Source organism: Pseudonaja textilis, chromosome 15, assembly GCF_049901715.1.
Source record: "Pseudonaja textilis isolate UNSWEBS1 chromosome 15, rPseTex1.2, whole genome shotgun sequence".
Classification (NCBI taxonomy): Eukaryota; Metazoa; Chordata; class Lepidosauria; order Squamata; family Elapidae; genus Pseudonaja; species Pseudonaja textilis.
In genome coordinates, this window is record NC_142004.1 from 9,721,336 (window position 1) to 9,737,807 (window position 16,472).

General features: G+C 44.2%; 1 protein-coding gene across 4 annotated transcripts in view; it reads right to left on the reverse strand.

The window, feature by feature from the left end:
• Positions 1 to 7,318: 7,318 nt before the first annotated feature.
• The window catches only part of GLT1D1 (glycosyltransferase 1 domain containing 1), a 37,477-nt gene continuing 28,323 nt past the window's right edge, over positions 7,319 to 16,472 (reverse strand). For all 4 annotated transcript variants that reach the window (XM_087913466.1, XM_026716226.2, XM_087913468.1 and 1 more), the window contains 2 exons: positions 12,486 to 12,584; positions 7,319 to 9,533 (listed from right to left, as the gene is read on the reverse strand). In XM_087913466.1, the coding sequence (XP_087769592.1) occupies positions 9,363 to 9,533; positions 12,486 to 12,584 (270 nt within the window). In that variant the 3' untranslated portion in view covers positions 7,319 to 9,362. The remainder of the gene's footprint in view (positions 9,534 to 12,485; positions 12,585 to 16,472) is intronic.

Sequence of the window (16,472 nt, forward strand, 5' to 3'; positions counted from 1 at the left end):
TTCCTTCCTTCCTTCCTTCCTTCCTTCCATCCATCCATCCATCCATCCATCCATGGTGGTGCAGTGTTACAACGCAGTATTGCAGTAACTCTGCCCATTGTCAGGAGTTTGATCCTGACCGGCTCAAGGTTGACTCAGCCTTCCATCCTTCCGAGGTCAGTAAAATGAGGACCGAGATTGTTGGGGGCAAGAGGCTGATTCTGTAAACCACTGAGAGAGGGCTGGAAAGCACTATAAAGCAGTGTATAAGTCCAAGTGCTATTGCTATCATGAAAAGCAATAGTAAAAAAACAAACAAAAAGCCATTCAAAATCACAGCCGGATTTTCTGTTCTCCTAACACAACAAAACAGGCATTAACATGGGACCATGGTTTATCTCAATGTTGCAAGAATGGAAGAGATAAAAGCTGATTTGGGGGAGGAGGAGGAGGGGAGGGGGTGATGGAGATGGAGATGGAGAAGTACGGTGGGGTCTCTGGAGCTCTCTGAACTTGATTGTTTTCACGTACGACCCATTGGGTAACATCATCATTGCTGGAAGGGAGGAGGAGGAGGAGGAGGAGGAGGAGGAGGAGGAGGAGGAGGAGGAGGAGGAGGAGGAGGAGGAGGAGGAGGAGGAGGAGGAGGAGGAGATATATATTCTGGGATTCCTAGTGCTCTCTGAGATTGGTTGTATTTTGCAGACATTTCATGACCCAACTAGGTTACATCATCAGTTCTAGCTGGCATCATTAGTGTCAGTTCCCTAGGTATATTTTACCTTCTTGGAGATTCAGAAGCTGAATTGTTTCTGCATTTTATTTTTAATAGCTAGCGCATGTTTAGGATGGCATTACCATGAAAAGGAAAGGAGAAGGAGAATCTACCTTCAGACTTCACCTTTGCATTCCGCCTTTTTAATTATTATTTCTATTTTTATTATCGTTCACCAACCATCTTTGGAACCTAGGTCCTAGGTTGGGTTTTTAAAGGCTTTGGAAGAATTCGATCGACTTCTTGGGTGAATAAAGTATTCTTGGTTCCAAGAGGTTTGGCTTTCCTTTCAGATCCAATACCAAGGCGTGTGAAAGTACATCTATCGTATGCAGATAATAAAGTCAAAAAAGGTGAACAACATTTTTACAGAACTAAAGATAAGTTGAGGCTGCGTGACACAGAATGGCTGGGAGGGGAGGGGCCAGGTGAGGAACCCCTAGATGTGAGTGACATTGAGTTGGCCACGCCCACCCCATCACATGACCACCAAGCCATGCCCACTCAGTCACATGACCACCAAGCATGCCCACTCAGTCACATGACCACTAAGCCACACCCACCCAGTCACATGACCACAAGCCATGCCTGCTAAATAAGCCACGCCCACAGAACCAGTAGTAAAAAAAAAAATTGAATTCCACCACTGGTTCAAACATTGGCACTCAACACTCCAGGAATTCAGTGTTTGTTCCTGACAAATACCCCTCCCCTCAGCGTCTCCTTAAGTCTTAGTCCCCAGGTGTGCCTTGTGAAGAGGGGCACGGCGCTCTCCTCCCAAGTAGTTAGGTCAGACTGCGCTGTTCTCACCTTCTCTCCACTCTCTGTGCTCAGGGATCAGGAGGGGGCGGTCCTTGCTCATCGCCTGAACTCTATCTCTCATGTTCACTGCTTAGTCACTCTTGGTCATCCTGCCCCTGTTCCTCCCTGTCTACAAGCTTAATCCTGAAAGGCCCTGGCCTGTACCCGTTCCTCCCCATTTTTTTCCCCAAACCAATGAAGCCGCCCCCTCAATCTCTGTCAGCTCCAGTTCCACCTCGCCTTTCTCCACAGAAGGGGGAATCACACTCAGAATTGGCTTCTTTCTGGTTTTAATCTTTTTTTCCCTCTTACTTTGCTAGGTTCTTGCTCTTGTTTCATCCTTGTCCTCCCTTTCTGTGTTTGATCGCCAGCACATTTTTCACTTCACAGACACACTTTGAGCTCAAAATAGCTCGCTGGATTTCCGCAGCTCTCGAGGGGTTTAATTTCCCTGACGCTTGTTGAAAATCCCCATTTCGGAAAGGCACAGAAGAGGAAGGGGCACCAGAGATCACGTAGTAAAGTCGAGTGGGATTAGGTGAAGGCTCAGGAAGACTTCTGAAGAGCATCTCTGTAGCTCAGCGTTGAATTGTGGAGACCTTGCGGCTCTCTGAGCTTGGTTGTTTGCTTGCAGATATTTCATGACCCTAGTAGGGAATATCATCAGTGCTAGGAGAGATTGGGATTTGTTAAGTGGAGAAGAAGAGGAGGAGGAGGAGGTCCTGGGTGCCTGGCAATTTTCTTGCAGACATTCCATGATCCTAGTAGGGAACATCATCCGTGGTAGAAGGGAGTGGACTTTGTGGAGTGGAGAAAGAGAAGGAGAAGAAGAGGAGGACCGTGGGGTTCTTGGTGCTCTCTGAGCTTGGTGGTTTTCTTGCAGACGTTTCATAACCATCTAGGGAACAACATCAGTCCAAGGGAGTATTGGGTTTGTGCCTTGTTAATATGTATATGGTAGTTTGTCCTGCCAGTATTGGTGAGAGTGTGATTCAGCCACCCATAAACTTATAGAGATAAAGCAATTATGGATTGATTGATTGAATGAATGAATGAATGTTTATGCTGCCATTTCCCCTACAAGACGACTTTGGACTACAAGGTGACTTTACATGAAACTGCCACACCTTGATAATCAGCACCTGAGCCTTGAAAAATCCATCCTGGATCTGTTCCCCCAGATTTGGAGTCCAGTCGATTCCAAATCCTTGTCTTGCCAGACCGAACAAAAAGCCCACCGATTAAGGACTGGCTTGCATCAACGTTTCTCCCAGCAAGTGAAAACCAGATCGCCCAACGTGAAGGATTGAAGCAACTGTATCCCACCTGTTGTGGTCCACCAGCAGCCAGTGGAGCTGGTGGCAGATTCGGACAGTGAGGAGACTGGGGAGGAACATGGGCCAGTCCTGGGGAAGGCTCTGACGAGGGCTCTGCATTGAAGGCAGAGATGGGGCCAGGGCCATCCAACAGTTATCAGCTGCCTTCGGAGAGATCAGTAGGGCAGAAGAACAGCTGGAGCCTGTTCCCAATGTGTGTATGCACAGAGCTGCCAGGAGAAAGGAACAGTTAAGGAACAAGGGTCAACTCAGGAGTAAAGGTACAGGTGGATGGTGAATGGTCCCTCCCAGAATGATTAAAAGAGGAGCAAAAGGGGAGTGGGGTTTTGCAGGAGACAATTAGTTCAATTCATTAGGGTGAAGATCTGTTCGTGACTTCTTGCCGAGTAATTACTGCTACAGTGTGGCATTTGGAAGATATTGGCCTGGCAACTTTTCCAGCCTGATAAAGGTATGCAGCTGTGAAATCTCTTGAAAGATTGTTTGCGGGACTTTGCTGGAGAGGAATTCCCTTTAACCTAAATAAAAGGGGTTTTATCGGGAGAAGTCTGCTTCGTGATCTTGGGAAGCCTAGGTGAGAATACCGCCTTCTTCCCTTCCTAGACTTGAACGGCCAAATTCAAATAATATCCACATTTACCACTGGCAAATTTATTCCTGGTCTTGCAATATGCCAGAGTGGCACTTTCTCATTTGCCAATCCATCTCTCTGGCTTCCGGGAGGCCTCCTTACAGTTATTGTCAGAGGCCTCCGGAAAATGTGTGCTTCCAATTATTCAGTCGCTCTATTAATATTTGGAACCACTTCATTAAATTTTGGAGCATCCTGACACTTTGCTCGCTCTTTTCCTCCTCTCTGCCTGGCTGCCACAGATAATGTAATAAGGGTAATAAACAACCGAGCTGCCGTTTTCTCTCTCTCTCTCTCTCTCTTTTTTTTTATCGAAAGGGAGGCGAAAGAGGGCCTTTCTTTAATTTATTGATCGTGACCGGATGCTCACCTTCTCGAGGGAGGAGAAAGGAGGTAACCTCCATGAAGCTGGTAATTTGCAAAGCCCTTAATTGAGAAGATTTAAATATCTCCCGCAATTAAACGGTAGACCGGGAGACTGGGCGGTGTAATTTATAGGGATTGTGTCCTGGGAGTGCAGGAAAAAGGACCAGTCATGAAAGCTGTGTATTGAAACAATACCTCTTTGTTGTGTGTGGTTTTTTTTTAAATGTCTTGAGGTTGCATTATGGAACTGTACACATGAAGGAGTGTTGGGCAAAGCCCGGGAATGACATACAACAATTCAAGTGTCCAGATCTTTGTTTCTTTACACACAAGAGACAGAATCTTGCCGGGATAAAGCCTTAAACTCTCAGTTTAACAGCTATCCTTCCCTGCAGCATTATAAATCCAAACCCCCTCTCAATAAAGCAGGTTGAGGTGTCCAGTTGTTCTATGGAAAGGTCTCTCCTCTTTTTGTAGGAAAGATGGAGAGAAGAGGAAAAAAAAAACGAGAGAATGAAAAACCACCATTTCATAAGCGTCAGTAATTATTCATCTATTTGGCTGGTGTTCACCTCCCCTGAATTGAACCGTGCAACTCCTTGCTGTATGTTCAATCACAGAATTAAAAGAATTCCAAAAGGCTGCTGGATTATTATTTAAAAAATAATAATAATAATCATCATCAGAGCGTTACTTAATTTGGACAGCAACCATTAATTAACCACCTGGTTGACGCTCTCACCTCCTCCATCCGTGCTCTGCAGTACGTCGGCTTCTGTAGCTTCCCAAAATAGTACCCATCAAACGATGCACACTCTCTCATCAACAGAGGGAAGAGCGATTTAAAAAAAAAAAAACTGCTTGCAAGCCAGAACGCTGCCGCGTAATATGCCTTAGCCCAGCCAAACGACGTTCGCATGGCCTACGACGCTGAATTATGAATCAAAAATAAGCGTCTCGTGACTTCATTTGAATGCAGCTGAAGGAGGAACGTATGGTCTGCAAACAGGGTCCCCTGGGCGGGGTAGGGGTGGGGAGAATGTCCTTTCCCCGACACCTGACCTACAAGCTGCATTTCTCAGCATTTTAGCTACTCACAGTTTCTATGGTTGCGGCCAAAGGGGGGCCTCAGAGATGCTGAAGAGTCACCGGTTTTAAAATTCCTTTCCGCAAGCGGAGAGCGGCATTCGGAAGGACTGGATGAAAACTCGGCCAGGGTGTTGAAAGAGAGCTGGCTTTCATTTCAGTCTCTGGGTGGACTCGCTTGGGTGCCAACTCTCCCTGGGTTTGTCACTTGCAGGGTGTGGGGTTGATAAATTCCAGTCTGCACCCAGTTAAGGATGGAAGTGCTAATCCCGTTGTAGGCATGAAAAGGGGGAGGGGGTGATTTTGGGCCAATCATCAGGAATCTGGGAGTTCTAGTTCTGCCTTAGGCATAAGAGCCGTCTGAGTGATTTTGGGGTCAATCACCAGGAGACTGGGAATTCTAGTTCTGCCTTAGGCATGAAAGCCAGCTGGATGATTTTGAGCCACTCACCAGGACTCTAGGAGTTCTAGTTCTGCCTTAGGCATGAAAGCTGTCTGGGTGATTTCTGGGCCAATCACCAGGAATCTGGAAGTTCTAGTTCTGCCTTAGGCATAAAAGCCGTCTGAGTGATTTTGGGGTCAATCACCAGGAGACTGGGAATTCTAGTTCTGCCTTAGGCATGAAAGCCAGCTGGATGATTTTGAGCCACTCACCAGGAATCTAGGAGTTCTAGTTCTGCCTTAGGCATGAAAGCTGTCTGGGTGATTTCTGGGCCAATCACCAGGAATCTGGAAGTTCTAGTTCTGCCTTAGGCATAAAAGCCAGCTGGATGACTTTGGGCCAACCGCCAGGAGTCTGTGAGTTCTAGTTCTGCCTTAGGCATGAAAGCTATCTGCGTGATTTCTGGGCCAATCATCAGGAATCTGGGAGTTCTAGTTCTGGCTTAGGCATGAAAGTTGTCTGGGTGATTTTGAATCAGTCCCTCTCTCGTAGCCCATTATTTTTCAACACGTATGGAGGACCTCCAAAACCCCAGAAACCAGGCCCAATGCTCTTTCTCCCACCTCTGGCAAAACCTGCAAATCCCCTAAAAAGCAGTTGGGAGTTTGTTTCCTTCCACCTAAGAGAAAAACCTCCACATCCACCTGGATTTAATTTGCAGAAATGCAATGGAGCAAGATTTTTTCCCCCACTCCCAGCTTGACAGATTTGATTGGGATAATTATAACACCATGAGAGCTTTTGGCCTTGCTAAAAATAGGAGGAGCAAAGGGGGACTTGGCAGACTGGCAAACAACTTGGAATGATAATTTTTGCAGCAGTCAAAACAAGCTTTAAAAATGTATGTGTGTCAGAGGAGGGGGGCAGCTCTAACTTCAGCCCTGCCTCAAGGTCGCTCTTTGGGGCGAGATGGAATTGAAATACCTGATTTTATTCTATTTATTTAAAACATTGTGCGCAAGGAAAACACCGCTGCGTGAACCAAAACACCCAGGATACAAATCGTGTGTGTGTGTGTGTGTGTGTGTGTGATGCCCCTGTCAGAGTCTGAATCTGAGGAGGAAGATGAACAGCCGACAGGGAGTGGGAGTGTGGCTCTGTTGGCTATGGAGGAAACTGGGGAAGGGCAAAGTCCGGCTGGGCAGAGCAAGGGAGAGGTAGAACAAGGGAGAGGGGGTTCGGAGGAAGATCCAGGCCCAGCCCCTAGGACATGCAGGGAGGAACAGAGAAGAGAGAAATGTGGGTTGCATGGCTTACGGGGGAGGAAAGGGCCCTGATTCCCTTCATTAACCACACCTGGGAAGAGGTGCCACAGAGAGAAAGGGGTCAAGCTATTTTCTAAAACACCCAAAGGCCAAACAAGGAATAACAAATGGAAAATTGATCAAGGAGAGATTCAACCCGGAAATAAGGAGGAATTTTCTGACAATGACAGCAATCAACCCATGGAACAGAAGTTGCCTTCGGAGCTTGTGGAAGCTTCATCACTGGAGGCTTTCAAGAAAAGACTGGGCTGCCATCGGTTGGAAATGGTTGTAGGGTCTCCTGCTTGGGCGGGGGGTTGGACTAGATGACCTACAAGGTCCCTTCCAGCTCTGTTAATCTGTTAAATAGTTTGGTTGTTCAAAGAAAAGAAAAACCCAGAATTCCAGAAAGGTTTTGTTTTGTAACCTTAAAAAAAGATCAGCCTTACCACGAATGAAAAATGAATCACGCTTGCTCTAAGATTTATGGGCCAAGGGGGTCTTCCTTTAATTGCTTTTTTGGGGCGGGGGTGAGGGACAAATCCTACTAACGCTTATTGAACAACAGTAATGACTAAGGGATTTAAAATCAAGAATAATATACCAAAGAGCCGAAATCGCTCGACGTATCCAATACAACTTGCAGAAAACGAATGCTTGGTTAGAAAACACAGCCTTTTATTTTGAGGTATCTACTGTTCCCCAGGAATTTATAAATAAATAAGATCAGTCGGTCTGAAGATGATCTTTGCTCAACAAAGATCATTCGCCTCCCCCTCCCTGGCTGGAGTTCTCACTGTGTTACCAGCAGGAGATCATTAAAAGACATTCTCTGATAGGTAGCATTTATCTAGTTTTGCTTTCAAGATGGATTCATCTTTTTTATTGGCTGGTTTGGACCAATAGAGTCCAATTCATATTTTTTTTAATGTAGTTACCCACCGCAGGGAATGGAGCGTGTGTGTGTGCCCGCACGTGTGTGTGTAAAACTACTTCTGCAACTCCAGCTGACAAGAAGAGGAAATTAAATTTTTCTCATTCCCGTTCTTTGCACCGAGATAAGCGACTCCTTTTCTAAAAAATAAACAAACAAACCTTTAAAGTTGCTGTTTTTCTTTCTTTCCTGCTGGAAACAGCTGTGGATTTAAAACTGGCTGATTAAGTTCAAATCTGAGTTTGTCTCTTCTGGAGTTGGGTGAAAGGAACGAGCTGTGAATCCATAGCCCCAAAAAGAGTCAGATAATTTTGTCGGGGGTTGATGCTTAATTCACTCTTCCCAGTTAGGGCTTCATATAATGCTCTAGAGCAGGGGTCACCAACCTTTTGGACCTCAGGGACCACCAAACTCATAATTTTAAATCCTGCGGACCAGAGACCCTGGGAAAATCCCCTCAAAAGTCTGCAGGAAAATTCCTCACCCCGTTTTCCTACCGATCGATCATTCTTTATTTGGGATCACACGATACCGTCTCCAGCTCCATTCTCGGGGGGGGTGGGGAGAGGGAGAGACTTTTGACTTCATGCAAGGAAAACAGCAGAAGCAGCAGAAGTCTTTCTTTCTCTCCCCCCAACTCCGCCAGAATGGCACAGCCTCTTGGAGCAGGAGGTCTTGCAGGGTCCCAAAGACTCATTACTGGCAGAGTTTGGGGGAGAGAAAGAAAGACTTTTGCTGCTTTTCTTCCGTGCAAGCCAAAAGAAGCGAAAAGAAGCAGCCCGGTGACCAGGCAAGGCACGTGGGGCGAGTGGGGCAAGTTCCCCCCTCCTCCCTTTCCCCCCTCCCCTCACTACCTCGTGTTGTTCGCAATGCAAGCAATGCAAGCCTTGTGTCCCTTTGCAGCCTGGATTAATTGCTTTGGGAGTGACAGTTTTCTGTGGACCACCAAAATTTTCTCACGGACCATGAGTGGTTGGCGACCACCGCTCTAGAGCGCCCTCATTGAGTATCTGTGTATCTGTGTAGAGATGTAGGTGAAACTACCCCAAATAATGCAGATATTCACTATTTGTTACCATAACCTCAACCTTGCACTATCATTCAGGCAGATTGTTTTATTTAATGCATTATATGCATGCAATTTTGATGCACAGAAATTATGAAGGATTTTTAAAAAGAGGATAAAAAGCAATGAAAACTAATAGAGATTCAAAGAAAGAATGAGGGAGGGAGGGAAGGAAGGAAGGAAGGGAGATAAGGAGGAAAGAAAGGAAGAGAAAAATCAAGGAAATAAAAATGGAACAGCAAAGAGAGAACAAAAATGTATTTTTTTTTTACTACATCAGTTATAAAAACAATTTTAAATTTACCCCTTGCTCTGTGGGCTACAGCACAAGTATTTTCCCCTATAATCTATTCCTTGTAATCATCCCAACCACAAATCATAAATTCAATTTCTTATGCTTCGTGCAATAAAAATCTATAAAGTGTTTCCGGTCAACAATAAACGGTATGTTTGTATGTTTAGGATTTTTTTTCAACTTGGGGTTCTGTAATGTGAGTTCGGTTCCCATAGTCCTTTGGTGATGACTAGTAGGGGGATTATGGGAACAGAAGTCCCATGCTCCTGGAGGCTGCCAGGCTGTAGAGGTCTACATTTTGACTCTGAAAGGCGAACAAAATCTACAAAATCACAATGGCAATAACATTAAGGAAGACAAATCAGATGATAAGGTGAAAACCTGGTTGACCACGGTGGTTGGTAACTCATGTTTTTTTGATACAAGAACATTCATGAAGTCTCAAAACAAGATTCTGATAGACCTTCCTTTCTTTCTCCCATGAATGGTGCTTCAGGACATATTCATGTGCCTTTCTTACAATCTCTTTGTACAAAACTGGGTCCTTCATCAAAGTTTTGGCCTGCTGGACAAATTCCTGAAAAGGAAGGGTATGGAGTGGGCCATTATCAGTAGAGTTCTATGACTAATAAGGGCGGTACTTTGTCCAAAGTTCCCAAGAAAGCTTTGTTTTCAAGGGTACACCAGATTAGGAAACAGATGCATTGCCAGACTCATATTCTACCAGAAGATTTCCCAACGTGGTTTTCCAAAACCCAAAATAACAGTTCAACATGTAGCATCCTTGGTGTTCTCTTGAGATTAGTGGTTTTCTTGCTGATCCAACTAGGTAACGTCATCAGGTAGCAACACTGGTAGTGTTCCCTAGTTGGGTAATGACGTGTTGTCAAGAAAACAACCAACTCAGAGAGCACTGAGGACCTCACAGTCCTCCTCCTCTTCTAATCCCTAAACACCACTCCCTTCCAGCGCTCATGATGTAACCAAGTTGCGTCACGAACGTCTGCAGGCAAACAACCAAGCTCAGAGAGCATCAAGGAACCCACAGTTTTTTTTCCTCCTCCTCCTCCTCCTCCTCCTCCTCCTCCTCCTCCTCCTCCTCCTCCTCCTCCTCCTCCTCCTCCTCCTCCTTTTTCACAAACCTCACTCCCTTCTAGTTCTGATGATGTTCCCCAGTTTGGGTCATAAAATGTCTGCAAGAAAATAACCAAGCTCAGAGAGCACCAAGGACCCCTCATAGTTCAACTCCGACATACAAATAATCTCCTCTTTTGGTATTGTTTATTTCTTCCATTTCTTCCGACCGATGAAAGAATGGAGGAAAAGAAGCAAAGAGACCAAAGTGTGTGTGTGTGTCTGTCTATCTGTCTGTCTGTCTGTCTGTCTGTGTCTCTCTCTCTGTGTGTGTGTCTTAAAAGAGAATTCTTAGCTGTTATTAGTAGATCTTGGCAGGAGGGGAACACAGACGTTCACCCTGCCTAAAATTCTCAAAAGGGTCCTTGAACATCCCCATCTTGCCCAACACCAACTTTAATCACAAGACAATTTGCCAGAAAAAACCCAAACCCAACCACCACAAAAAACCCAATTTAAAGTCTGAAGTAAGATATTGTTTTCTCTCTGGTCTTGGCCCCTGGGACCTCATGGACACATTAAAAACATCATCATAATGTTCAGATTCAAGGGGGAAAAAAAACTGCTGTAGCTTATATCACAAAAAAGATTCATTCCTGAACCCTGCAGGAAACAACTGACTTTGGGGTGGGGCGGAGGAACATGTTAAGCGCAACATTTTTCTTGATTTTTTTTTTTCAGAAGGGGATAGTTACATGAAGGACTAATGAAAACGGAAGATTTAACTTTCTGACTATACTTAACAGCATTCATCACGCTTTCACAAAAAAAAAAAAAAAAAAGGCTTAAGAGAAAATGTATTTTTCACTTGGTGGTTTTATTTAATCTGGGTCCGCATTTTTATTCTTTAAAAGCGTAGCGTTATTGCACGTAGCCGATTATTGATGGAGAACTGAAATCTAATTTATGGGATCAACAGGATTAATTCCCCCATAATTCCTCCTCCTTTTCTCCCGGACCTTTCTGAGTTTTAATAACACACTCTGGTTAATTAGGAAATGGGGGTGAACCTCCATGGCAGCGTATGTACGGAGGACTTAACATCTCAGTGGTTAGACACTTCCACAGCTGTGACCTGGGTGCCACGAACGGTTTGAAAGCTTAACACAAATAAGATCAAGGTTTTCATTATGGTAGTGGAGCTATAAATTATCTGGGAGGTGACACATCCTGGGGGCTACCTGGGGGCGGGGGGGAGGACAGGGAGAATTAGGTCTCGATTGAAAGCTTAACCCCCAAGTCGGCTTCAGCACCGCGAGTCATGGACAGCTCCCAATATGAAATTATTTCATTCTCCTATCCAGCATCATTCAGGAGACAACTGAGAGAGAGAGAGGTAGATAGATAGGTAGATAGATATAGATAAAGATAGATAGATAGATAGATAGACAGACAGACAGACAGACAGACAGACAGACAGATAGATAGATAGAGAGATAGAGAGATAGGTAGATAGCTATAGATAAAGATAGATAGATAGATAGATAGATAGATAGATAGATAGATAGATAGATAGATAGATAGATAGATAGAGATAGGTAGATAGATATAGATAAAGATAGATAGATAGATAGATGTAAATAGATAGATAGATAGATAGATAGATAGATAGATAGATAGATAGATAGATAGATAGATAGATGTAAATAGATAGGTAGAGATAAAGAAAGAAAGAGAGAGAGAGACAGAGAGAGAGAGACAGAGAGGTAGGTAGAGAGAGAGAGAGATAGGTAGATAGATAGATAGATAGATAGAGATAGATAAAGATAGAGAGAGAGAGAGAGGTAGATAGAGAGGTAGATGGGTAGCTAGATAGATATATATAGAGAGATAGGTAGATAGATATAGATAAAGATAGAGAGATAGAGAGATAGAGATAGATAGAGAGAGATATAGATAGATAGATAGAGAGGTAGATAGAGAGGTAGAGAGGTAGCTAGATATATATATAGAGATAGGTAGATAAATAGAGATAGATAAAGATAGATAGATAGAGAGATAGAGATAGATAGATAGATAGAGATAAAGATAGATAGATAGATAGATAGAGATAGAGAGAGATAGGTAGGTAGGTAGATGATAGAGATAGATGATCGATGGACGGATGGATGGACAGGCAGATAGATAGATGATAGATATAGGTAATCGATAGATACTATAGTCAGACAGATGATCTCCATGCAGATAGATAGATGATAGAGATATACAGATACATGATAGAAAGATAGATTAATAGAGTTGGAAGGGATCTTGTAAGTCATCTTGTCCACCTCCCACCCCCACCCAAGCAGAAGAGATGATAGATAAGATAGATAGATGGATGCATGGAAATAGGGGCAGACAGAGAGACAGACAGATCTACATAGGACCCAGCATATTTTAACTTAATTATTACCTGTGGAGTCGAATATAATAATCCGGTTGTTTGGTGTACAATCACAGCAGCATTTCCTGGAATGTCCCTTGCCAGCACAGGAACATTTAAATCCATTGCCTGTAACACAGAAAAGACCGGGCTCACATTTGGGAGAACGGAGAGCTTGTAGATAACTCTGATGTGGGTTAAGTTTGTTTAAGGGAACCTGGTTTCCCCACTGATTTGTTTGTCAGGAAATCACCTAAATGGGATCACATCACCCTGGGACATGGCAACGACCATCATCAATAAGGAGCCAGTTGCCAAGCATTCAAATTTTGATTACTTGACCATGGGGATGCTGCAAGTCGTTAAGTGTGAACAAAAAACAACCCTGGTCATAATTCACACTGTTGTAACTTTGGTCACTAAATGAACTGTTGTAAGTCGAGGATTACCTGTCACAAGATCTCCGAGAGTGGGGAGCTGAAATTATCCGCTCTTTTGGGGAGAGAAAAGAGGTACCTTAATCCAAAAAGATTAAGATGAACTCATTAATCGGCCTTCGGAAGTTGTGGGAGCTTCATCTCTGGAAGCTTTCAAGAAGAGACTGGACTGCCATCTGTCAGAAATGGTGTAGGGTCTCCTGCTTGGGTGGGGGGTTGGGCTAGATGACCTACAAGGTCCCTTCCAACTGGGTTATTATTCTGTTGTTCAGAACCTGGGGCGGGGGGGGGGGGCTTCATCACTGGAAGCCAAATTGTAAGGCCAGAACTCTCTAATTCTGCAAAATGTATCAAATATGGTGTGGAATGTAGTCTGGATTCCCAGGAGGGAGGGGCTGCCTTGTGGAGGAACCAAGAGTTTAGACAGTTTGATTGGGAGGAAGAGAGTTAAGAGGGCTCCTTTGTAGTTCTCAGAGCTTATGTTCCAATATTGGAGGGGCTGCCCTGGAGAGGAGGGAGGGGGTCAAGCTATTTTCCAAAGCACCCGAAGGCCAGACAAGGAATAATGGATGGAAACCGAACAAGGAGAGATTCAACCTGGAAATAAGGAGAAATTTTCTGACAGGGAGAACAATCAACCCATGGAACAGAAGTTGCCTTTGGAAGTTGTGGGCGCTTCATCCCTGGGGGCTTTCAAGAAGAGTCTGAACTGCCATCTGTCAGAAATGGTGTAGTGTTTCCTACTTAGGTGGGGTTGGACTTGATGACCTACAAGGTCCCTTCCAACTCTGTTAATTTGTATCTATCTACATCCAAGGTCTGTCCCAACTCCATTATTCTGTTATTCAATGGAACGGCTTGCCTGCAAAAAGTTATGGGTGCTCCAACACTGGAGACTTTTAAAGTTTTTTTAAGGAGAGACTGCACAACCATTGGACTGGAATGGAAGAGGGTTTTTTGGAGGTTGGACTAGAAGACCTCTCACCTGCTTGGGTGGGGGGTTGGACTAGATGACCTACAAGGTCCCTTCCAACTCTGTTAATCTGTATCTGCATCAAACTTATCTGTTGGACCTGTTTCATACATCCACGCCCATAAACTTCTATTACATCAGCAGGATGTAATACGGTGGCAGATGGCAAAGGCAGGAGGGGAAGGCTTGGCTTTGTACCAACCAAACTTACCTGAGTGGTTTATGCAGTACACAGTTACTGCCCTAAATGACTGGCAATTTTAAGGCAGTTGTCCTTTCCTTGAGCAAGGTGACTGTGTGATTAAAAATACCTGTAATTTGGATGCACTAGAATGTGACACTTCACAAGGTGGAATACTGTATCCATTATTGGTTGCCACAATTAAAAAAGAAAAGATGTTGAGACTTTAGAAAGAGTGCAGAGAAGAGCAACCAGGATGATTAGAGGACTGGAGACTAAAACATATGAACAATGGTTGCAGGAACCGGGCATGGCTAGTCTAGGGAAGAGAAGGACCAGGGGAGACAGGATAGCAATCTCCCAATATCTCAGGGGCTACCCCAAAGAAGAGGGAGTCAAGCTATTCTCCAAAGCACCTGAAGGCAGGACAAGAAGCAACGGATGGAAACTAATGAAGGAGAGAAGCAACTTAGAACTAAGGAAAAAATTTTGGACACTGTGAACAATTAACCAGTGGAACAATTTGCCTCCAGAGGTTGTGACTGCTCCAACACTGGAAGATTTTAAGAAGAGTTTGGACAACCATTTGTCTGAAATGGTGTAGTGTTTCCTATCTATGCAGGGGTTGGACTAGAAGACCTCCAAGGTCCCTTCCAACTCCATTTCTATTCCCTTCCCTTCCATTGTGTTCACCCTTTTCAGAAGCAAACTACATTCAGTTGATCATGTATTGTCATTTTTCTTCCCCTTGTACCTTCACTTCTTGAGCAAATATGAAACCCCAGAGCCTAATTATAAGGATGGAACTCTCTAATTCTGCAAAATGTATCAGATGTGGTGTGGAATGTAGTCTGGATTCCCAGGAGGGAGGGGCTGCCTTGTGGAGGAACAAGAGCTTAGAGAGTTTGGTTGGGAGGAAGAGGTTTAAGAGGGCTCCTTCGTAGAAGTTCTCAGCGCATATGTTCCAATATTGGAGGGGTTGCCACAGTGAGGAGGGGGTCAAGCTCTTTTCCAAAGCAAGGCCAGACAAGGAATGACGATGAAAACCAGACAAGGAGAGATTCAACCTGGAAATCAGGAGGAATTTCCTGACAGTGAGAACAATCAACCGATGGAACTGAAGTTGCCTTCAGAAGTTGTGGGAGCTTCATCCCTGGAGGCTTTCAAGAACCAACTGGACTGCCATCTGTCAGAAATGGTGTAGGGTCTCCTGCTTGGGAGGGGTGGGTGGGGTCAGACAAGATGACCTACAAGGTCCCTACCAACTATGTTAATCTATTGGTCATACCTTTAATGGTGGGAAGAATTGCTTTAGTCTGGCAAGATTCTGTCTGAAGGTAAGGAACTGCTCGGAAGAAACTCTGCGCGTTTCTTGGTTCTCGACACCTGACATTTGTTCCCAACATGAAGTCCTAAACTGCCAGCTCTTTAGCTGATGTTGGCCTTTCATACTCATCAAGTTCTTCCCAAGAACCTAGGGTGCCATGGTTATTTTTATCGGAATAACTTTCTTCTCGGCTCATGTTCAAACTTCCTTTCCAACGGGCTTTAGAGATTTCCATTCTCTAGAAGCTGCATAAATGTGGCCTGAGATAATCCTGTGTTCTCTCTTCCCTCTTCTTCTTTTTGATCAAAAGGGCTCAAAACAGCACTTATTTATTTTTCTTCCTCATCCAACCCGCTTCCCTGGGCTGCAGTTCCATTTAATATCCTCGCAGGCCAAACTGCAGTCTTGCTTAATGAAACAGGCATTTGACAGATGGCGTTTCTGCCTGTTGGCCATCTCAGGGAGGAGAAGCTGGACTAACTAAAACAGCCCCTGCCTTCACAAGTTGCCTTTCTTTGGTCTTTCTTTATTGTCGCAGTCGGCCAGATTGTCTAAGAGAAACTGGGCAGAATTAAATGCAAAAAAAAAAAAAAGAAGAAGAAGGCAGACCTTTAAAGAAACCGGCTAAATCAAACAGATAAATTCTAAACAAAAGAAGAATTTGGAAAAAGAAAAAAAAAAGGCTTTGGAGCACCAACAGAAGAGGGAAGGAATTGCATTTCAAAGCTGGTTCCCATTGATTTTTATTTTTTTTTCACCTGTAATCTACGTGGAAGGATCTCGGAGTGGGTGGCGATTATTTTTCTTTCCAAACTGCAAATCCTCAGGGTTTTGTTTAAAGAGGGGAGTTGAGCCCAAAGGGGTTTTAACCTTGTCGAAACCTTCCTCGGATTTGATTTCCAGCTTCTTCGGGTAGGAAATCCAGAGAGATTATCTGACCTTTTGAAGATAGTGAAAAGGAAGTGGAAACTTATGTTCTTTGTGACTTGCTTTTTTCTTCTTGATTTTTAAAACTTTTCTCTTGGCATCCCAACTCTGAGGTGTTCACAGTTCAGTGAGCTATTTAGCTGTTCCACAATTCAGAGGAAGAAGAGACCAA